This window comes from Nothobranchius furzeri, chromosome 5 (genome assembly GCF_043380555.1).
Source record: "Nothobranchius furzeri strain GRZ-AD chromosome 5, NfurGRZ-RIMD1, whole genome shotgun sequence".
In the NCBI taxonomy this organism is placed as follows: domain Eukaryota; kingdom Metazoa; phylum Chordata; class Actinopteri; order Cyprinodontiformes; family Nothobranchiidae; genus Nothobranchius; species Nothobranchius furzeri.
In genome coordinates this window covers 2,508,488-2,532,196 of record NC_091745.1, presented here as the reverse complement: position 1 = coordinate 2,532,196, position 23,709 = coordinate 2,508,488, and the positions used below count along the sequence as shown (strand labels likewise).

Here is a 23,709-nt window from a genome sequence, read left to right as displayed (position 1 = left end):
TCACTAGCAGTGTGTGAATGTGAGAGTGTGTGGAAAGCGTCTTTGGGTGTCTAGAAAAGCGCTATATAAGTTCAGTGCATTATTATTATTATTATATATGGTTGGCAGAAAACTTCCTGTGTCTCAATGGAAAAAAAAAACAGAGGCACTGTTGTTTGGACCGAGTGGACATTTTGATTTTTCCAATGTCCACTGTGGTGAACTGAACTCCTATCTGGGTGTTTCAGCAGTCAACCTTGGCATGAAGATGGACAGTGCATTCTGTATGGATGCTCATGTGGGTACTGTAGTATCCTCTTTATTTTATCATTGAAGATGTTTGGCTAAAGTAAAGCCATTTTTATCTAGATGTGACCTTGAGGCTGTTGTCCATGCTTTTATTACCTCACGACTCGACTATTGCAATTCCGTTTTATTTGGTGTAAGTAAGGGTACTGTAACCCGATTGCAGCTTGTCCAGAATGCTGCAGCTTTATTCTTGGACTGCAAAAGAAAGCATGAACATGAGACACCAATTTTGTCTGCACTCCACTGGTTACTTGTTGATTTTAGAATTCGTTTTAAACTTATTTTAATGGTGTTTAAGGCGCTGAATGGTGTGGCTCCACCCTATATGCTCCGGCCCGGTCATTCATCTCTGAGAACCAGCTGCTGCTTGTGGCTCCTAAGGCTAGGTTAAAGTTAAGAGGGGACAGGGCGTTCTCTGTTGCGGGTCCGAAAATGTGGAACGCACTGCCCCTAACTATTAGGGACTCTCCATCAGTAGCAGTTTTTAAAATGAGGCTGAAAACCTACTTTTATGATCTGGCTTTTAATTCTGTGGGTTAGCAATTGTTTATGTTTTATATTTTGTAATTCTCATTTGTGGTTTTAATTATGTCTGTAGCGCTATATGTTTTATTGTTTTACTCTTTTGTTGTACAGCACCTTGGTGGCATGCTCATGACTGTAAGGTGCTTTATAAATAAAGGCTGAGTTGAGTTGAGTTGAGAATTAAACCAGGGAGCCAACTTCCTGTGCCTAATTACCTTCTTTTTTAAAGGGGCAACATCATCTAATGCCACACATAAAGAAGAAGTAACATTATGAACTAGACCATCAATTTGTGAGGGGCTAGAACTGAAAATATTGCCCTCTGCTACATTCCTCTGAGAGGCTGAAGACAGTAAAGATGGAACAGTTGATTTAAAAGATGCAACAGCGTTGTCAGATAGAGACCGACTATAGTGAAATTTACTTTCATGTCTCAAGAACTCAGTTATAAAAAACTCAAAGGTTATCAGAAAGTGGTCCGAGAGGACTGGATTATGTGGAAATATTATTTCCTCACACTCTATGCCATAAGTCAGAACAAGGTCTAATGTACGATGGCAGGAGTGGGTGGAGCTATGTATTCTTTGGGTAAAACCAATTGAGTATAAGATATTACTAAAGGCTACATTGAAGCTATCATTTTCAATGTCCACATGAATGTTAAACTCCCCCACTACAATGACCTTATCAGTATTTAGCACCAAATCAGATAAAAAATCAGAGATCTGATCCAAAAACTCAGAGTAAGGGCCTGATGGACGATACAAAACTACAAACAAGAGTGGTTTTACAGTTTTGCAATCTGGATTAGGAAAACTAATGTTCAAAAGAACTGTAACTATTAATTGGTAAGGGATTGATTAATAGGTCTGAATGAAAAATAGTTGCTACCCCTCCTCCTCACCCTGTACTTCGAGCAATATGATGATTTAAATAATTAGGAGGAGTCGACTCGTTTAAACTAATGTGGCAAGGTGGATAAACGAGGGCCCGGGCGGGATTCGATCCCCTGACTCCCGGGTGAGAGTCATATGCTCTAACCAGTCAGCCAAAGGGACATCCCCTTGGCCAAGTAGCCAGGGCGCATGATCAATCGGGACGCTGTGACAGGACACTCACACTGCCACATCTTCCCCCCTCTTTCCACAAGCACGTCCTCGTGCTCCCGCGCAGGGTGCCACAAACTTCACATCCATGGACCTACTTGCCAGTACTACATGGATCCTGCCAACAACGCCAAATGTGGCAAGGTGGATAAACGAGGGCCCGGGCGGGATTCGATCCCCTGACTCCCGGGTGAGAGTCATACGCTCTAACCAGTCAGCCAAAGGGACATCCCCTTGGCCAAGTAGCCAGGGCGCATGATCAATCGGGACGCTGTGACAGGACACTCACACTGCCACACTAACATAGTCCTCTTGCTGCAGCCAGGATTTTGTGAGAGAGGGCAAAGAAATCTGATTATCACAAATCAAGTCATTAACTAACAAAGTCTTAGAAAAAATAGACCTAATGTTCAATAACCCACATTTAATTTTTCTAGTTTTCTGCTCAGTTGAATTTGTTCTAATATTTATGAGATTTCCATGATTTGCTTTATTATGCCTGGTATTTAATCTGTGTGATTTTGGCTGTGGGCAGGACACTGTCTCTATGGGGTAGTGGGTGGGTAACAGTACAGAAGCTGCAGAAGGGTGTGTTAAACTACGACTCTGCTTCCTGGTCTGGACCCTGGGTTGTCATGGAGGACTAAAAAAACTGGCCATGTCCTTAGAAAGAAGAGCTGCTCCATCCAAAGAGGGATGGATGCCGTCTCTTCGCATCAGATCAGGTTTTCCCCCAAAAGTTTTCCAGTTATCAATGTAGCCCACGTTGTCTGTCTGACTTAAACGCCAGCTTTCAGCTACTCCCCCTGCTGCTTCTGTCTGCTCTCGTCTGTTTTCCAGGCGAGGCGCTGCTCAACTCGAACAAGGCCAAAGAGTCTGGGAACTCTCCTATTCAAATAACCCCACCCCCTGAGAATTCTAACCGAGCCAATCAGTGCTGAGTATCGTACGTCACACACCACAACATCGACTTTGTCCTAAACATGGCGACTGAAGCGGAGTTTGCTGCGGGTCTTTCTTCTGTCCGAAATGACTTGGACATGTCTTTAAAACCACAAGTAGAAGCGCTAAAGAACGATGTTTGCGCTGTCGCCAGAAGCCATTAATGACTACAGCTAAAAAAAAAACCCACAGACGTAAAAAAAACTACAGCGACGCTCCGTTTCTCATAAACAACGAAGACAGCGGCGTAGTTTGCTGCGGCTCTTTCCCCTGTTCTAAATGACTTGAATGTCTTAAAACCATAAGTAAAAGTGCTAAAAGCCTTTCTTCTAAAAAAAAAAAAAGTTATTCATGCCGTTGCCAGATGCCATTTTTGACCACAGCTAAAAAACAACAGCGTTGCGCGGTACAGTCGGCATTTCCGTCTTTTTTCTGATTGGTTATTTTTGAGCTGACTAGTCCCGCCCCTCACATGCCTCTCTACCTGTGAGTAACCAGACCAAACCAGACTCATTCTCTGTGCAAAATGAAACAGAGGACGAGTCTGGCAGGCCAGGCTAGTTACACGCTTATGTTTCAGTCATCTTGGAAGGAAGGTTATACTGAAACATATTTCCTATCCAGCTGGCTGTGGGGATTGTCAGTTATTCTCCTTTCAAAACAAAGGAAGGAGGGACATAACTACTGTTTACCATCAAGAGAGTGTGCTAGGGCTGCTAACGCTCATGCACTGAGCATGAGACACATGCATCTGACCCTCTTCACACTCTCATACCACACCTCCAGTATCTCATGCTGAACAATCAACACCTACCCCCGCGCTCTGACGTTTGCGAACAGGTGACAGTCTGCATTGCTGTGTCTTAATACTGAGCATAGTTTAATGCCTTTTGTTCTCTTGTACAGCACTTTGGGTTGCATGTCTGCCTTTTAAATAAAATTGACTTTGACCTTTAAACTTAATGACTCATTGTGAGCTCCTATTTTAAACCTTTACCAATAGTGGAATAACATTTTTAATAAAATAAATAAATTGCAAAAACTGCTCCCTAATAAACATTCTAAGTTATTTATTTATTAGTCTTCTTAATGGTTTATTCCAGAGTTGCAGAAAGCTACCTGCGGTGTCTGAACTAGTTCCCTTTGATCCTTTAAAATTTGCAGTTACTATAATTAAATTGGTAAGTCAACAAAACAATCACAAATAGCATTTCCGTATTAATCAACTATTGCTAATTATATTGCACTTCCTGCCAGTGATATAAGGTGACCATGAATAATTGCAGAGTAAGGTCATATTTACTTGCCTGTTTCTGAAAACATGTGGCCCATCCACCCATTTTCATCTGCTTATCCAGGGTTGAGTCGCAGGGGCAGCAGCCTGAGCAGGGAGCCCCAGACTTCCCTCTCCCCAGCTACTTGGGCCAGTGCCTCCGGGGAAATCTCAAGGCGTTCCCTGGCCAGCCGAGAAACAGTCTCTCCAGTGTGTCCACATACAGCGCCTGCTGTGACCAGTGGTGTTCCACTAGCATCAGTCTTGGGGCCCAACACAACATCACCTTGTTTTGCAGATGATCTTCCGATCTATGTTCATCTCATTCCCACATCTGTCGCCTCCTCAATGGACTGCTTAACAGATGTGAAGCAGTGGATGTCAGTCAATTTTATTTAATTTGAACCTAAACAACCACAAAACTGAGATTTTAGTCTTTGGCAGTCAAAACCTAGTAGATGGGGCTGTGAGTCCCCTTGGTCCCATAATTTGTAAAGCCCTTTATAAAAAAAACCTTGCGGTCTTCATTGATGGTTCGTTCAATTTTGATAAACAGGTGAGTGCTGTCCAGTCCGGCTTCTATCATTTAAAGCAACTGGCAAACGTTAAACAAAATCTACCGGCACGTTTTGGAACAAATTATCCACCTGTTTATCTCGTCGGTTAGACTACTGCAACTCCCTCTATTAAGGCCTAGAACATTTTACGTTGCATCGTCTACGTTCGGTCCAAAAAGCAGCAGCACGTTTGTTAACAGGTGCAAGGCTGTGTGATCATTTCACCCCGGTGCTTGCTTCCTGTTCAGTACAGGATCCAATTAAATGAATACTCTTCGTTTTAAAATCTCTACATGGCCTTGCTGCCCCCTACATAGATGAGCTACTCACCATCTACACTCCAGTCAGGAATTTGAGGGCCGGTTTGCAGTGGTCCGAAAAGCTTGTCTCAAGTCCCGTGGGGATAGAGCTTTTTCAGTGGCTAGCCCTAGGCTCTGCCCTTAGAACCCAGGTCCTCTCACAGCATGGAGCATTTTAAGTCAAAACTTAATTGACCTGGCTTTTAATAACAGTTGATTAGTGCATCTATTCTTTTTTTAATCTACTGTGGTTTTATTGTTTGATCTTGTAGTTATTGTTTTATTCTCAACTTGCCCTGTTATTGTTTACTCTCATCTTTTTACTCATGGTTTTATTATATTTTTGTTTTCGATGCCATAATTATAAATGTCTTACTTGGAAATGTTAATCATGGCACTGTTCTGTTCAGCACTTTGGGTTGCATGAGCAACCGCAAAGATGCTATATAAATAAAGTTGACCTTGTCCTTGACCTGGGTCTCCTTTTGGTCTTCTCCTGGTTGGACGTGCCCAGAAAAACTCACCAGGGAGGTGCCCTGGAGACTTTCTATACGAGATGCCAAAGCCTTCTCAACTGGCTCCTCCCAACATGATATGACCACGTAGACAATTTTCGTCAATATATTTACTTATAAAAACACTTGGCAGACCTCATAATTTCTAAATTAGGTTTTATAAGTCTATTAAAGATCTTGTCCACTTTATACAAAATGAAGGAAGGGGAAAAAATCCAATACACAATTGCAATTCTCTTGGAGAATGCCTCTTTTTGTGCCTGTAGGATTCATTCTGGCTGGCACAAACTCAAACTCCGTTCAATACTGCTGTCTTCATGGCCTTTTGTGGGAGTGGGGAGGAACACAACAAAGAGGGAAACATAAAGGGAGGTTAACGGTTATGGAAAATTGAATTAAAATAAAAAGTCAATAAAAAACAGACAAAGTTTAGAAGAAGCAGAGCAGATCGCAGGAGGGAATACACTAATTGAACAGTACGCATGCCATGACCATCTCAGCTGTTTCTGTGTATGTCACAAAGCTGTAATTCTCTCCCCCCCTCCAAAGTTTCTCCCTTTATGGTTTGGTTTATAAGGGCAGCATTTGCTGTTGGCACTATGTTCAAGAAGGCAGCCTGAGAGTTCCTTTGCCCAGCAGAAACTGCAGAACACGATCCACCATGAGAGCGATGGCGAAATCCACCACCAGGACCTGGGCAATGATGAATTTGAACTGCAAAGATGTAGACAGAAAGAGCGTTACGTTATCTCAGGACGTGTCTTTATCAAATGTCTAACAAAAGAAATCCTTTCACAGTAAAGCTAACTCACCTCAGTTGGAATATCTACGAGAGCAAACTGTTCATTGAACTCTGGTGAGGAACCAGAAAGAAGTCCCACAATCGCTAAACCTGAAAGGGCGATGCTCCACAGTAGTGGTCGATTTTCACTAAGTGATTCCATGAATGGGTGACCCTTTTATACACAAAGAGAATACTTTTAGTTTGACACAACAATAACAATAATAAACATATGTATCTCGAATAACAAATGTAGTATCATTTATTAAAAAGCACCTTGTAGTTAATGGCAAAGGTGGCCATCTGCATGGCCATTGACATTATGTACACAGTGCTGTTAATTAGACTGGGTTCAAACTCTTTATACAGATCAACAAACTGCTCCTCTCTGCAAGACAAAAAAGCACAAATGTTATAATGTACAAATTTAATAAAAACATTGAAAGCTTGTTTTACTCTAAAAACGTTTGCAATATTTATGGAATCATAAGAAACTATGAAATAAATGCATCTGGTTTGATTAGACAGGGAAAAAAAATCTGAGGTAAATAAACACTGAAAGGAGAAATGTTCAACAGTGCAGTTTTGAAAGTTAGCAACATCTTCTCTCTGTGACGTACCTGGGAGGACTTCTGCTTTGTGCCTCTTTGTAAAGGTACACAAGACTACAGAAGTGAACAGCAAACTGCAGCAGCACAGTCAACACTGTATACAGGTTGAAGATGTTTGGTAAGGGACGTTCTCGAGACAATGTTTTCAGCGGCTGGAGAAACAAGGGGGAATTTTGTTTTTGTTGTTTTGAAATTAAACACGAGCTAAAAAGGAAGAAAGACTTTTAGTACATGTTATTTTCCAAGGTTGATGAGAATTATAAAATAGGAGCTTGTGCTTTGAAAACTTTAAAGAGCAAGTCACCCCCCAGAGTCTAACTCCACTCCCATCCCCGTTTGAAAAATGTGCCATAAGGAGGCGTTGCCTGGCAGACTGACAGGTCGGAGCTGCTAACTAACACACACACACACACACACACATACACGCACAGCTGCATTGTGACATCATACACAATTCCCTCTGGGATTGATAAAGTATCTTTGAATTGAATACAGTACAGCTAACATCATTGGGTACCTCTTAAGGTTGGTTTATGCTTGACGCGTCCGCGAGGTCCGCACGGCTCCGCGCGGAAAAGTTGCGTCATTTTGCATCATTTTAACAACCACGCCCCTCCACCGCGTCTCCGCACGGCCCAAGATTTCCGCAACGCGCACCTCGGAAAATTTCTAACCACGCGGACGGTCGGACGCGGAAAAACATGGCGGACCGGCACAGCAGAGGTTCGTAAATACAGACATTTGTATGATTCAGCTCTCAGAGATCACCGTGATCAACATGTTGTTAATAGTTCTTGGAGAGAAATAGCTCGCACTGTCGGAAAAGACGAGAACGCTGTTAAAAATGCTGGAATGTCATGTTGTAAACAGTAATTTCTACTTCTACTATGGTGTGGTGTTGGATGCATGCCGTAGAGCTCCATGCTGCCCCCTACAGTTTGGGAGAATATTGGCTCACCGCAGAGACGAGCCGCACGAACCATAAACACTGCGAGTTGTGAAGCGCGTTCCAGCCGCGAGCCGCATCACCGCGCGGAAAGTGAATGCGTCAAGCATAAACCAAGCTTTAGCCAATAGGGATAGCAGAATTAAATTCAAATGTAATGCAGAATTTTTACCTGAAGAGGGCGCAACACTGAGTTTTAGGCAGATTATTTACGTTTTAACTAAGATGCACTAAAGTGCCAGGTTATTGACCACACACGTCTACAACACAATTAGACTCTCATTTATATAGTTTTTCAGCAAAAAAAGCTGATTTGAGGACGAATTGCTCTTCAAATCCTCACCTTTGATCTGGAAATGAAGAGGAAGCATCCGGCCAAAAGCAAGCCTTGCAAAGTTGCCTGGAAATCACTGAACTTGACTCCCTCGAGGTAGAGAACAGACTGGCTGTAGGCCAGCACAAGTGCATTGAGAGCCAGAATCTTAAACATCTGGAGTGTTGTCACCAGAGTGCACCGGCCTTGCTTGATCACATGACAGACTGAAGAGACAAAATAAAAATGTAAAGTTGGGAGGCTGGATCTTAGCAACCTATCCCAAAAGTTGACATGTCAAACATGTTACTTACTGCACTGTATGGAAGAGAGCTTGGAGGTGAAGGGCGCAGCGATAGATGCATCGCCCAGTTTCACTACTTGTACCTGATCCTCTTCAAGTTCTCGTAGAACCTGACTGATCCTCTCCTGGAACAGAACAATCCTAATGTTTAGAGCAAAGTTCTATTAACAACTGTGTTCATGTGTGTATGGGAATGTTTCTGTAACACAATGTAAGGTTTATTATGACACAAACTGCAGAAGCAGAAAATCAGACGGAAAGCTACGATTCTGGGTAGTGACCTAAAAATGTACGTTCCCATGATCCCACCAATGTAATCTTTCAGGACAAAGATTAAACGATTCTGATGTGTTGTCAGGCACAAGTAGCCTTTGTGTGATGTGGTCAGCATAAAAAAGGCAGAGAAAGAGGTGGCATTCAGCAAAGAGCCACAGGTCAGGAAACAAACCTGGGCCAGCCGTGGGAAGGCCTCTCAGACAGGTCGCCTGCTCAACCCGTTCAGCTACCTGGAACCCTGAGTTGAAACGGTTTTCACAAACTTCTGGAGCTGGCTTTCCTGCCCGAGTGTGCTTTCACAGAAGTTTCAGTAATGATGAAAGTGACCGCATGTGGGGCTCATTTATAGAAGATCTAGCCTAGAATTTGATGGAGGTACAAATGGGATAAAGGAAGCACCATTTATTTAGCTAAATAGCCAGTATCTGTTAACTCTGCGAATCTGAGTCGATCTGCTGGGACACAGGTAAATTAGCCCAGGTACTGAAAATAGTAGTGGGTGCTGGTTGACAGTCAGGACCTGTGTGCTGTGGGTTTTTTATTTATCACTCCTATCTGACTCATATATACAGCACAGTAAAACCTTGCCTATTTTGTGTTATTTAATTAACCATTAATCCATATGTTGTTATTGACATTTGGTTGGTCTAGTCTTTTTGAGTCTCCAGTTGTAAATACACATAGTTTTGTTATACTCTGATCCATGATGGCCACTATAGGACATGGAAAAACAACTCAGTCCTCTTCTGGGTTTCCCTTCACCGATAACTTGTTTGATCATTTTTCATTCATCTATTCATTCTCTTCTGCTTATCCGGGGTCTGGTCACGGGGGCAGTAGCCTATGCAGAGAGACCCAGAATTCCCTCTCTCCAGCCACTTGGGCCAGCTCTTCCAGAGGAATCCCAAGTTGTTCCCTGGTCAGCCGAGAAACATAGTCCCTCTAACGTGTCCTGAGTATTCCTTTGGGTCTCCTCCCGTTTGGACGTGCCCGGAAAACCTCACCAGGGAGGCGTCCAGGAGGCATCCTGACCAGATGCTCGAGCTATCACTTACTTTACTGGTCTTTTACGAATCTTATGAAACATTTCTCTGATACTGTAGAATATCAGACTTGTAATTATAAAACTGTTTGTCATTTGCAGGGAAAGCTTAGCTGTGAATGCATGTTTCTTATTTTTAAACTTGTTGCAACAGACCTTCCCTCCCCTCCGAACAGTAACATTTGTACGTCTAAAAAATAAAATAGTTTCCCACTTTCTTCCTTTTAGTTCACTTGTTTTGTTAACCTGCATGGTGCCCTTTCATTATAGTTGAAGTTGTGTTGTTGTAGCAAGAAAGGTGGGGTAAATAGAATCAACAGCCAGCACGCTGCATTCACCGACAACATAAATGTACAAGTTTATAAAAGAAAGTCTTTATTATTCTTTCGGCTGTTCACACAGCCGTGTACCTTTTGCGCTGCAAGCTGCTCTTCTCTCTGGGCCATCACTCGCTGTCTGGCTGCCCTGGAACTGAGTTTGGACGCTGAATTAACGGGAGGTAAAGGTCTGGGTTCTGGCACGGAGGTCTCTTTTTCTCTACTCCGCTTCTTCTTTTCAGGTAAGCGCTCAGGGGCATTAGCGAGGAGAGCCACACCTGTGGAAAAACAGCCATCATCAGTTACCCAAGAAGTCACTGACACCATTCCTTTTGACACTCTCATTCACTTAAATGATAACCATTACCTATGTGAGCATGTTTAAGAGCTCCCACATCATTTGTGCCATCACCACACATTAGTGTCACATAACCCAGCCCCTTCAGACTAGTGATCACCAACTCCTTAAACACATTAGACAAACAAACCTTTGTTATACGCAGTACCAACCAGCTGCCATTACAATGTAACTGCTGGTGCTGCTTCAGGACCTACCTTCTGTTTTGGACTGACTCGGGCAAACACTCGTATATGTGGCAGCAAGGTGTGGAGTAACCTGGGATCGCAGCTCAATCTGGCCAGCCCTTCTCCGGTCACACACAAGTCAAACTGACGCACAAACGAAGGAACAGAAGGAGGAGGCAGTGCTACAGACACAGTGCCATCAATGGACTCCCAGTGCCATTCACCTGGAGGGTAAAACAGCATTAGTGAACCATTTTGCTCTTTGTCTATGTTCTCTACAATACGGTACCTGGCCTACCCTGACTGGGGCTTTGCTGCAGTATAAGTGTGTGCTCCTTCTGGATAAAATGGAGCTCTCTTGCAACATGGCACGCAGTCAAAGGATTATCTCCGGTAATCATCACCACCTGAAAGAAGACAGAAGGACTAGTAATAACATCGAGACTTGCCGTTTATAAACAAAACACTGCTTTCTGAGCTTTTTACATGATGAGATGCTTCCTGGATCTCTCTGATGACAGCCTTGCTGTCGTTCTTCAGCGGACAAGACACGACCATAAACCCCGCAAACTGAAGATTACACTCCAGAGTGTCACGGCTTATCTCTCGGACCTGCATGAGCCAAACAAGATTTCATTCATTTTTAGCAGAGTTGTTCACAGTCATAGCAAATCTAAACTCGTTTTGATACACATTAAACGCAAACCTGTTGATGAGTGAGGTGTCCGATTTCCTTGTATCCCAAAGCCAGCACTCTAGCCCCTTCCCTGGACATTTCTTTGTGGACCTTGTCATAATGTACTGGACATTCTGTAAACTACAGTCAGGAATGTGAGGACACACATATTTAAGCCAGAGGACGTACAATAAAAGATGGAGCCAGAGCTCACCATTCCTCGGAGTGTCTCTGGAGCACCCTTGATAGTTGAGATGTAGCAAAGTTCAGTGGATCCCAGCTTCTCATAGGAGGCCAAGACTGACATCCTCTTCAGAGCGCTGGCAAAGTGGAAACGCTGGTGGATTTTAAGACCCTGGGTTTTGATGCCTCGTGGAAACACCTTTTCATCTGGTTTCAGAGACAACGAGACACACACTTAAAGGAGGGAAACACTTGTTTATTCAATACATTTGCAGTGGCCTCTAGTAGGAATCACTGCTCAGTGTTAAAGTCAGACACCTGAATAAAGTTAATTTAGAGTATTCATCATGCAGATGTCATTAGTGTACGTAAAAATGCATTTAAATTAAAGACAGCAATAGGCTGTCTGATGATGTGCCTGACTTTAAATTGGCTTGACTGTTGACGTATAAAAAATGCTAATTATTGACCCGATATATAATTTTACCCCTAGTCTCTGGTAGGAATGAATGCCTTTTAAGTCGTTCTCAGGGGGAAAAATATACCCGTGCACAATATCTAGGCCCTGACAGTGACCCACATCACAGATGAGCTTCAGACGGCAGGTTCTGGACTCTTAGTCCTGATATTTAGACAGCTTGCCCCGGATTGGATAACAGCGACATGACTCTTCCATTGACTCCGTTTGCTCTGCAACATGGATCTCCACAAATTCCACAAGCCTGGAGGAGCTTCTGCCGTGTGGTGAGGTTGCTAACGCTAACAGGTAGCTTCTGCTAGCCAAAAAGTCCGCCGTTGTTCCCCGGACGCTAAACCAACAACAGCCTTCCCTGCCATGAGTCGAGATGGGCGAGTCCATGATTGTTCGGTTACCGCGTGACGTAGATCTGTCGGGATTTTCTAATCCTGGAGTTTCACCGTCTATTTTCTATCAGAAGCTAATGCGGGAGATAAGTGTAGGAGACTATTTTCATGCTCAGCCTGCATGTTAAACTCAAAGTGGCCGATTATAATCAGAAATAATCATTAAAAATGGGTTTTCAGTGTTCCACGCCTTTTGCCTTAAAACAAATGGACTCAAATAAAACCTAATGACACGAAACTGATGTCAAACTAAACAAAGTTTGATACAAGTTCAGCGCTACTGTAAAGATACTTTAAACAACATAAACCACTTGTGAGAAGAGAAAGGCCAACAATCACATCCTCTATGCAGAATATCAGCAGGTACCTTTGGTAAGGATCCAGTCAGCAGCAGTCAGCATTGCCTTCTCTAGAGGATCTCCCACCAGCTGTCCATCATCCAGGGTAACCAACGAATGACAGGTGGCCACTACTCGATGCGTCTCAACTGGAATCTCAGAGACAGGCATCACTTCCCTTCCCCCTCTGCCATAAACACCAACATTCATTTACACACCTGACATAACTTACATAAATTCAAATGTTTGCTTTGCGTTTTCCTCATAATTTACCTGAGGCCTGCTACACCCCGAACAACCAGACTGTCACTGGTCAGTGTTCCCGTTTTGTCAAAACAGCAAACCTCGACTTTTCCCGCAAATGGTATTCTGAAGGGCTCTGTGCAGAAAACATCTAAAAGAGAATAGAAAAAGAAAAATCAAACGCAAGTGCCACATGCTTCGTACTCGGAGCTGCGCTTTCCACTTCTGCAATAAAATATTTCTTCAATCGAGCAAGACAAAACACAAACGCACTTACAAAGTTTAGCCAGGGCAATAAGAGATGTATTAACTGCTAGAGAAAGCTCAATGGGAAGCTCTGGTGGAACCACGGAGGTAAGGATAAGTGTGCACTCTAAAAATAGCTTGTAGCGGTTCCTGCTGACATCCTTGGTCCCTGAAGATGAAGGTGAGATCCAAAAACACATTTGAGAAACAACTTAATCCTTCATTAGATGACATTTTTTTTATTTCATCAGTTTTAAACAGGAATCCTGTTTTACACAGCTGGCTTGAGGTATCTCACCTTCTACCCATACATATGCAGCAGCAGCAATGGCGAACACGAGAAGGAAGAGAATAAAGATGAAAGTCTCCAGGTTGTTTGCTGTCACTCTCTTCACACCAAAGAGAATGGTCCTCAACAGTTTACCCTGGAGGGAGGGTGTTAAAGACAATCTGTTGAAATCTCGTCCGCAAAAGAGCGAAGCAGACCAACAACCAAAAACACACAACGCAGCCTAATAGACTGATTCCTTACCTGAGAGGTATAGAATCCTGTTCTCAGCACATAGGCCACACAGCCGTTGTCCACAGCTGCACATAATGGAAACGGGTTAGGAACCCAGAACTCAGTATGAAAACATGAAAAGATGGATTCATCAGCAAGTGAATGCTCCTGTTATCGTGTACACAGCATGAAGAACGACGACTTACGTTTGAGCCCAGCGCTGGTCTTTAAAGGCGGTGTGTGCTGCACCACTTTTGTTCCACCAGAAATGATGTGGAGGCGCGAGTCTGTCTGAAGGTCCAGAACTCGTTCTGGGTCCAAGTCTTCCACTGGCTCCTACACACAATAAATGATCAGTGTTTGTGAGGCGGCTAAGACAAAATAAGTTCAAACAGCACTGGAGTCTCTTTAATGACCTTCATCTGTGGCACAGACTCTCCAGTCAGCATGGCTTCGTCCACAATGCAACGACCTCTGAGCAGCAAAACGTCGCACGGCACCAAGTTTTCCTGGGGCGAACGTCCTGTGAAAAAAGTCACCATTTTTAAATGCACGCTACATCAAGGTGATTTTTGCACCAATAAGAAATAAAAACTGGGACTTAACCCCGACCTATTGAGACAATGTCCCCAGGGACAAGTTCATCACTGGAAATAGGCCTCCACTTTCTGTTGCGATACACCTGTAGCAGAAAAGCATTCGTTTAGGTACGGAAATGCATAGCTGGACCAGCATAAGACCTGCCTTGCCTACTGATCTGCTGGCTCCTTTTCTACTAGAAGGTAAAGACGTTCAACTGTAAATATTCATGGTGAGGTTAAAAATGTAAAACTGCAGCAAAGACTTCAGTCACCATGGTCTCATGCAACAACCACTACAGCAGCCTCTTTATTCCACATAAAAAACAGTATCTAATAGCTATCAATTTTCTGCAGCTGTCTACATGTTACAAGATATTTATTAATCTAGACTGAGCCTACCTGGATCATGTAGGGCTTGTTTCCCATCCGGCGTATCTCTGACATATTCCTCATTTGCTGTTGGACCAGGGAGGCCTCAAACGCCACCAACATGAAGAGTGTAAAAACACTGTAGTACCAGTACTCGTCCAGACACCACAGCCCCACACAAAACACCTGAGAAACAGAAGAACGAACGTGAGTGCACACATTTTCAAAGCAGGCACTTTAAAATCTGCCTAGTTTAAAGCTATAATTCAAATACCTGGAACACAAAAAAAGGAGCAGTTGCCCTCTCTTTGAAGAGCTCCAGAAAATCCGGCACCACCATCTCTGCACGATTTGTGCCATACCGCTTCTCTGCAGCTCTTAGCTCAGTCTCTTCCTGGTAGCCACGCCATGACTGAAAGTAACCCATTGGGTTGTTGATGGGAAATGCCATTGGAAAGAAACATTTCCGCTCCTTGAAGTCGAAGATGTAACGAATCTTTTGAAACTCAAACGATAAAATCCTTTCCCCATTCTCATTCTGTTGGTTAGAACAAGAAAGAGAAAAGGTAAAAAAAATGTTCTAAGCGTGAAAAAGGACAGTTTAAAAGCCAAAAATATTTATTCAACTGATTTGTTCATTTTACGTCTTCCACTGAGTGTCATAGCTAGTTGCTACTTGCTAAAGCATTACAGCTTGTTAGTGTGCATGATCAAAATTCATTCTAGGTGGGAAAAAACAGGACGCCAAGTCAGTTAGGATGTGGACAAACCTGGTCCCTTTGTAGTGCAACGAGTTCTGCAGAACCGTTGTTTGGGGTGGGAATGACCTTTGCCAGCGTGGCTGTGTTTGGGTCTGGCTCCTGTTTTCACAAATTCAAAACAATTGTAAAAAATGTACTTTTACAGATTTGTCTCTTAACAGATCAACAACAAAATGAATAAAGTACAAGTGGTGACGGGAGATTTAGTGGCTTATTTTTGTAAAGTGAACAACAAACATCAAAATGCTTTCCAACCACTCACAAACTTGAAACAAAAAGAAAAGCACTTTGGTTCCTCTCTGGGTAACAACAGAAATGTGATACTGCTACGCATATAAAGCTACGCATTTAAGCTAGAAAGGTGACCATGAACATGAATTGTTTGTTCTAAGATAAAAAAAAAGTGTCAACAATCCATTTGGACAGATGCACAGGACGGTGTTCTGTAATAAATGAAAGAAATATTAATAAGCAGCGCTTCCTGTGAATGAAGCATAGGCCCAGGTAACACACTTGTGCCTCACATAGTCAAAACATCTGATGAGAAACAGGCTTATTACTGACTGTAGTAAACTAATCTAATGGAAGTAGTCTTCTTGTGTGTTGAATCATCCGTGACAGTTATCAATATTCTGCAGCATTTTGATGAAATATAATTAACAGAGTCAAAGTATTATTAGACTGTTATTCAATGAACAACAGATGACTGAAAACTCTACTGTATGTATCTGATGGGTCCTAATTTGACTACTCCTGCACCTGGGCCCGTTTGCCCTGTCTCTATGGGGAAACAGCAGTGTCCCCTGGGAAACACCTGCAGTTATTTTTGTTAACAATCGTCGCTAGTCCTGCTTACCTTGGAACAAGTGAGCCAACAGTGCGCATGCACGGACCAATAACCAGAGAGCGCTGTGAGGACGTGCGCGATCCCGATGGCCGCTAACGCAAGGAGGCCTGCCTCCGGATACTCGGAAGCGCCATACACTCCTAACCACACGTACAGCCAGCCCGGGTAGAGAAGAGCCAGAAACGGGAGGACAGTGCCATGGAGCAGTCGGGGCCTCCGTCTGTACAGCGTCACGGAGCTCACCAGCTCGTCGCCGGTGCTGCTGTCATGCTGATGGTGGTTCACAGATGGGGCCATTGGCAGCTCACCCGGTCCTCTGATTCCGTCTGCGGTTACACTCCCGTCTTTCTTGGCGTCGTTCATTATTACTCGGGTCCCTCCTTGGCCCCGTCTATCATCCACCACCGCCCTTTCGTGCTGTAGCTATTGGAATACGTTTTTACACACGAAGCGGTGTGCAGTCCTACCTTCAGGACCCGTTTACTAGATCGCCCGTTCTCCGACCGAGGCTTCCGCATACGTAAGCACGCAAAGACACGTAACGAAACAACTACCCTCCTCGCAGTGCTCGCAGTGAATGTGAAGAAAACAAAGTAATGTCTTAATCAAACGTCAAAAATAAACCACCAAATTCTGAGATTTTTTTAGTTAAATACAAACTAATTTATCTTTCAGCTGTGTTTTAAACAACGACCACTTTTAGTTAGAGTCAGGGGCGTGGCCAAGTGTGTGACAGACTTAAAAGTTCACCAATGAAATCAAAGAACGTGAACACAACGTGACGTTTCTGTCCAATCAGATGTGATAAAGGTGTTTCGTAGAGGGAAACACTTTAACGTGTAACCTGCTTCTCCACGCTGAAGTAAAGCGGCTCACAAAGCTTCGTATACCAACATGTAAGATCCCTGATTACAGCTATTTTCTTTACTACGTTAGCGTTGTTGTTTTACTGCAGCCATGGCGAAACATAAATGTAAAGAAATATTTTTGGCTTCTTCAAAGGCACCTCTACCTTTCCCTTGCATGCTGTGAACATCCAAGACTAGACATTTGTCTATAATCGCGGTTTGTGTTTATCTGTTACTTTTAGGCAAGCTGCTATGGAAATATCAGCAAGGTACTGCCAAAAGGAGCTGGAGGCATATGGGTCCTGCGTGGCCTCAAACCCATCAACATGGCAGCAAATGTGTCATGATCTAAAGATGAAAGTTTCCAAATGTACATCCACACAGTAAGGCTGATCACTTTGTTCTAAACAAAATACTATACTACAGAATCTGCATTTAGTTTTACACATATTTGTGCCTAACCTTTAAATGTCTCAAGTCCAGTGATCCAGAAGATCAGACAAGACTGTTCTCAAGAGTTTGTGAAATTTGAGCAGTGTCTGAGAGAGAACCAGGATTCACCAACCACCTGTACGCCACACGTGTCTCGCTTTCTAGGCTGTGCAGAAACAGTAGACCTCAGCGGAGTAGGTAAGTGTTGAGAGAAAATGACCTTTCCCATCCAGGTCATGCATTAACAGTTCTTACTACAAGCACTTAAATGTATACACTCACCACCAGCTACTTTACAAGCTACAACTTGCTAGTTTTAATACAAGCAGATTACTTTTGCATTCAGAACTATCTTAATTCCTTGTTACCTATAGGCCTTTTGCACTACGGTTTGCTCGGCTCGGTGTGGGCCAGGTGTGGTTATTGTTTCTAAATTGGCATTATCCGTGTGTTTTTGTGTGGTACCAACTGCTTTTTTGTGAGCCTCTGATTGTCTTGGGTAGAATCAGCCAGGGCGGCTTCTCGCATGCACGATTCATTAGCAACCTGGATGCAGTGGGGTAAACATCTTCTCTGATTTAGACCAGGGCCTTTATCAACCGTACTTACGAACAGCTCTGTGCGTATTTTGTGAGCATTATGAGGTGTTTACCAATAGGCACTTGTGCGTAGAAATGTTCCTAAATATAAGAACAGCTCTGACCGTCCACACATGTTCCTGACCCATAAAGTATTTTTACCCAATAAATAATTCCGTTTTTTGCATAACTGGTGCTAAAACCAATAAAAGACACATGTGACCGACGAGAATCTGACATTATATCATGACTGTTCTGTTGGAGGACTTAGCAGTCTGGAGGGAACTCGTCCTCCGTGAGCGCACTGATCTCCCCGAAGGAGATCCTTCTGGACCTGTGATGTGATTTGTGACCCTTTGTGGAGCGACAGATAAACCACACAAATCCGATTCCAGTTCATATTTTATTTTACAACTACGAGAACCCCCAAGAACCTCCTCTGCTCCCCGATCATACACGCCGCAATGTAAAGCTAACCAGACTGAGTGACAGCTCAGAAGAGGCTGCACTCGTCAATAAAGTTTTTGGTGTTTCTTCTGGGAAACGCCCAGGGAATTCCCTTGTGTGCTGAGGACGTAGCGTGACCAAATATGGTTACGTCAGGGCGTTTCTGAATGTAAATGACTGAGAACGGACACGAGCAGCTGGGTACGCACAGGTGGGATTTATCATCAGACGATTGCAGAGGAACATGTGCACGAGAGGCCACCGCATGTTCTATAGATCAGGATTTTGACTGTTCGTACACACACTCTAAATGTCATTGGTAGGAAGGAATATAGGACGGTTTCTACAAATGTTTGATAAATGAGGGCTCAGGCATTCCAGCCGCAGGAACATGAGGACTGACCATCTGCTGTGAGCACTCTCGGATGGGAGAGGAGCCCACCGACTGCAACACTGCTGCTCAGTGAGAGTATGAAACTGTGTTTGTCATGTCCAAGTCTCCAGAAGCAACACTGCTCACTCCAGCTTTTCTTTACTAACTTGTGGCACTTAGGAAGGACAGCATGGACTTCTCTGTGCCTCTTTAGTGGACCCGCCCATGTGATCAGCCTTATCTGCTCTCCTGAGAAGGCTGGCCATGCAGGGGTGGGCTGTCCCCACCTGGCCCAGGCCAAGCTGACCAAAGTGTAATAATGCTAGTATGTTCTGCAAGGCATAATCCACCATGATATGACAACATAATTGGATGGCTGCAGATTTGTTTCCATGATGTAAATATTTAGTTCCACCACATCTCAAAGCTTCTGTAGTAGACTGAGATCATGTGACTAGATACTGGAGTCCAGTGGCATGTTCAAGAAACTGGTTTGAGATGATGTGAGCTTTTTAACATGGTGGATTATCCTGCTAGACATCGCTATCAGAACATGGGTCCAATGGTAATTAAGAGATGGACATGTGTATGTATTTGGCCAACGTCTTTGTCCAGAGGGATTTAGAAATGGAATGTGGTCGGCACGGATAGGCTTTGGTGAATTTAAACTGTGCTCAGTTGGTAGAAAGGTACACAAAAGTGGCTAAATACCACCTGGATGTTGACACAAGGCAGGATGCCAGGCCGTCTGAATGTTGCAGCAAAAATCAAGAGTCATCAGACCATTTTTTTTCTTCATCCAAGCCATATTTTAAAGGACTTGTTGTCTCTCTTTGGTGATCTTGTGTAGGATTTGGCCTCAGTGTATCTGACAGTAGTAATACATGGAGTGTTCTTCTGCTGCTTCAGGGTTCAAAGCGTTGTGTGTTCAGAGATTACGCAGACCTTGTTTGCAACAACTGTTTTTGACCTACTGTTGCTTTTAGATTATCTCAATCTTGTCTGCCCATTCTCCTTTGACATCAGCAAGGCATTTTGATCTACAAAGCTCACTCTCTCTCTGGATGTGTTTTTTTTTCCAGACCATCCTCTGTAAACCCTAGAGAAGGGCGAGCGTGAACATCTCAGTAAATCTGCAGATTCTGAAATACTCAGACCACCTTGGCTGATACAAGAAAAACTTTCATCCCTCCATCCGTTTTCATCTTCTTATCTAGGGACAGGTCGCAGGGGCAGCAGCCTAAGCAGAGGCCCGGACTTCCCTCTCCCCAGCCACTTGAGCCAGCTTTTCCAGGGGAATCCCAAGGCGTTCCCTGGCTAGCCGAGAAACATAATCCCTCCATCGTGTCCCGAGTCTTCTTTTAGGTCTCCTCATGGTTAGACATGCTCGGAACACCTCACCAGGAGGAATCCTAACCAGATGCCCGATCCACCTCAACTGGCTCCTCTCAATGTGGAGGAGCATCGGGTCTACTACGAGGCCTCTCGGCTGACCGAGCTTCTCACCCTATCTCTAAGGGAGAGCCCAACCACCCTGCGGAGAAAACTCCTTTTCACCACTTGTATCTGCGATGTTGTTCTTTTGATCACTACCCAAAGCTCGTGACCACCTATCGATCTCGCGCTCCATCTTTCCCTCACTCATAAACAAGACCCCGAGATACTTAAACTCCTCCATTTGAGGCAGGAGAAAGCATTCTAATCTTTTCTGATTCAAGACCATGGTCTCGAATTTAGAAAAGCTGATTCTCATCCCAGCTGCTTCCCAGCTGGTGCCTATCTCCAGCAGTCACTGGGCAACCAGGTGGGGTACACCCTGGACAGAGAGCCAGTCCATCGCAGGGCAACACAGAGACACACAGGACAAACAACCATGCACACACACACTCACACCTAAAGACAATTTAGACAGACCAATCAACCTAACAGTCATGTTTTGGGACTGTGGGAGGAAGCCGGAGTACCCGAAGAGAACCCACGCATGCACAGGGAGAACATGCAAACTCCATGCAGAAATCGGGAAGCGAACCCAGGACCTTCTTGCTACAAGGCAACAGCTCTAACCACTGTGCCACTGTGCAGCCCTCTATGGAGTCCCAGAGGCCAAAAATACCTGAGAAGACTCTCTTCAGCATGACGGGCAGCATCCTTAATCACTAGTGTCCACTAGATTTAGGGGTTGCGGCCACAGATCAGCTGAGACAACAACAAAGTCGATCACAGAACCGTGACCTAAGGTATCCTGAGCACATATGGAGTTCTGTCCTGCACCTCCTCCAGAGACTCCAAAAAGGGTGGATATTGTGATCTGCAGTTTGGTGCAGAAGCCCAAACCGCAGTCAGGACCCGTTCGCCAACATGTCGGCTGGTGCAAGCAAACTTGTTACACTCAAAATTTCCTAATTCTCATTTGCTCTCCATTCTGTTGCTCTGTTTGAACTTCTGAAGGTCATCTTCACCACATCTGTATCAACACATTGAGTAGCTGCCATGTGATCGGCTGAGTGTACGAAAAGTCACTCATTGAGAATGAATTGTGCAATCAGTAGAACAACGTTCATTTAGTAAGGCACCACAGGAAAATGAATTGTGTCTCATTATAGAGCACAATCACCGGTGCTTTTTGCAGTAATGAATGGAGGACCCAGGAATGTGCAGTCCGATAGTTGCTTTCGGTAATGTGTTATTGCTGGAGGTTTTTAGACAAATGCAAAGGAACCACTTTATTCATTTTTTGTTTATTTTTTATGTCGGCAGTAAATTTGTAGCTATACTGTGTTTGAACGTTAAGAGGCATGAACATATTTTAATAAACTAATAATTTGCAATTGCAGAGTCAGTGTGCTAAAAGCCCATGCTGGGTCATCTTGAAATTTACTCCGTTGTGTTCACAAGCAATTCAAAAGGTGTACCTAATACAGTGGCCAGCACATGTCGATGTAAGGAAGTGTGAACGACTTTATCATGCTGTTCTGTGTATTTCTATATTTTGTGTATTCAGCGCCACATAGAGCATAATAACATTTTTGTCCGCCAAAATCTCTCCAGTAAAAAGATGACCATATTAGTAAAACTGATTCAGTTCTGCATAATTTAGAATATATTTGAACAGCCAACATACCAATTTCTGTTATTTTTTTCAGCCACAAATCCAGCACATCAGTCATCGTAGGATCCAACATGTCCCACTACCCGTGGTGTCCTCAGCAACACAGATGGACTGGGAGCGCTGAAATACCCATTGTTCTCTGTGCTTAACGCGCTGGTGTGTACCCTACTGGAAAGTGTCATTTTTAACATGAGTTGAGTATTTGAACATTTTTATACTCAATGTATTCTGGTATAAACGTAATATACTGAATAATTAAAACTTGTTGTGCTAAATTGGGATTATTTGGCGTCATCGTCCTCTTGTTTTTGTGTTATTTGGGTCTGCAACCATGAGCTGCCCACTGCCTTCTCCAGGGCTGAGTCATAGTCAAATATTAAACTGGAATGCATTGCTCCCACACAAACCCTGCTGACTATTCAGAGATTGAGAAGTAGGGAGTCTGGGAAGAAAGGAAGAAGAGGAGGCGGTTCACCTCTAATCAGCTGGACTACTGAGAGAGACAGAGGGAGGATGTTGAGTTATGAACCCTGTGACTACTAAGCAGAACAGCCGTGTTCTGGTTCAGTTATTAAAGCTGTAGATAGGAGGAAAGGAAGAAAAACACATTTCTTTATTTCAAGGTGTATCATTGGTTCGTTTTATACGAGCAAGTGGTCATCATTTATTGTACTTGGGACGAATAAGGCAAATTCACTTTTGAAGATAAAACAGCAGTTTGTATTCAAGATACAACATTGATTTGAAAGCACATCACCTTGCAGTCACTGAACAAAATAGTAAGATCAGAACTCATCTAATACCACACAAATAAGTTACATTCACAATAATATCACTGTAAAAACACCATGAGTCATTTCAGAATGAAAGGGTTCATTAAAGATTATCCCAGGCTGTAGCCGATCACTGGCATCTAAATGAGACAGTTACCGCCCTAATCCTAGTTTATTCTGCATCGTAGGATGAGTCTAAGATGACGCTTTCAGCAACACTCGGGATCCAACCTAACACTGGAGGCTAGTTCTACTGCCTGGCACATAAATATCATGCTATAGCTTAAATATCTGCTGATTATCACGGAAGGTACAAAATGTTTACCAGCATCTACTATGATGACCTGACGACAAAATCATTACAGGAAGTGATTATAGCAATTAGTTGTAACACAGCCGTACTCACATTTACAATTAGAAAACAACATTATGGACCTGATGTCGTAAATGTTGGGTGTTCTAAATCTTTTGGTTGTAATTCACTGTGCTAGTTTCACAATAAAAGAAATGGGTAAATGAAAGCAAATGTCACTTTATACAACCCTGTTTCCGCGTAAGGCTTTTATGTTGACTTTCGTCAACTATTTTCCATGTTTTAAGTTTTTTTGGTCCACATTAGAGCTGTCAAGCATGGAAAAGCAACGCTTTCAAATCAGTCACATAAAGAGTTTCTTCTGTTTTGTCATTCATGTTCCATAAATCAAAGGGAAAGTTATCCTATGCAGCACATTTCCTGAGAAAAGGCTCTGGTTACGCACACATATGCATTAACCTGAGAACAAAACCACCGCCCAATTGAATGTTTTACATGATCCAGTAGTTAAAATAATTTAAATAATGAAACGAAAAGTTTTCCAGTAATAGAATTTACACCCTAAGCTGTGCCTGCCAAGACTTTTAATTCAATAAAATTATATAT

General features: G+C 43.3%; 2 protein-coding genes across 2 annotated transcripts; one reads left to right on the top strand and one right to left on the bottom strand.

Annotated features, from left to right (window-relative positions):
• Positions 1–5,644: 5,644 nt before the first annotated feature.
• Positions 5,645–16,729, bottom strand: atp13a1 (ATPase 13A1). Its single transcript, XM_015948461.3, has 25 exons — positions 16,240–16,729; positions 15,393–15,482; positions 14,897–15,160; positions 14,653–14,808; positions 14,285–14,354; positions 14,089–14,195; positions 13,879–14,008; positions 13,703–13,758; positions 13,469–13,595; positions 13,202–13,339; positions 12,955–13,075; positions 12,711–12,868; positions 11,511–11,686; positions 11,327–11,437; positions 11,107–11,232; positions 10,919–11,027; positions 10,651–10,844; positions 10,463–10,559; positions 10,189–10,373; positions 8,471–8,585; positions 8,187–8,383; positions 6,907–7,049; positions 6,563–6,674; positions 6,318–6,461; positions 5,645–6,219 (listed from the first exon to the last, which is right to left on the bottom strand). The coding sequence occupies exons 1-25, from the start codon at positions 16,591–16,593 to the stop codon at positions 6,109–6,111; spliced, it is 3,591 nt and encodes a 1,196-aa protein (XP_015803947.1). The 5' UTR covers positions 16,594–16,729; the 3' UTR covers positions 5,645–6,108.
• A 259-nt stretch (positions 16,730–16,988) lies between these two features.
• Positions 16,989–22,298, top strand: LOC107378325 (coiled-coil-helix-coiled-coil-helix domain-containing protein 5). The gene is made up of 4 exons (XM_015948464.3): positions 16,989–17,126; positions 17,321–17,461; positions 17,557–17,708; positions 22,052–22,298. Coding segments are annotated over exons 1-4 (324 nt in total). The 5' UTR covers positions 16,989–17,124; the 3' UTR covers positions 22,081–22,298.
• Positions 22,299–23,709: the final 1,411 nt, after the last annotated feature.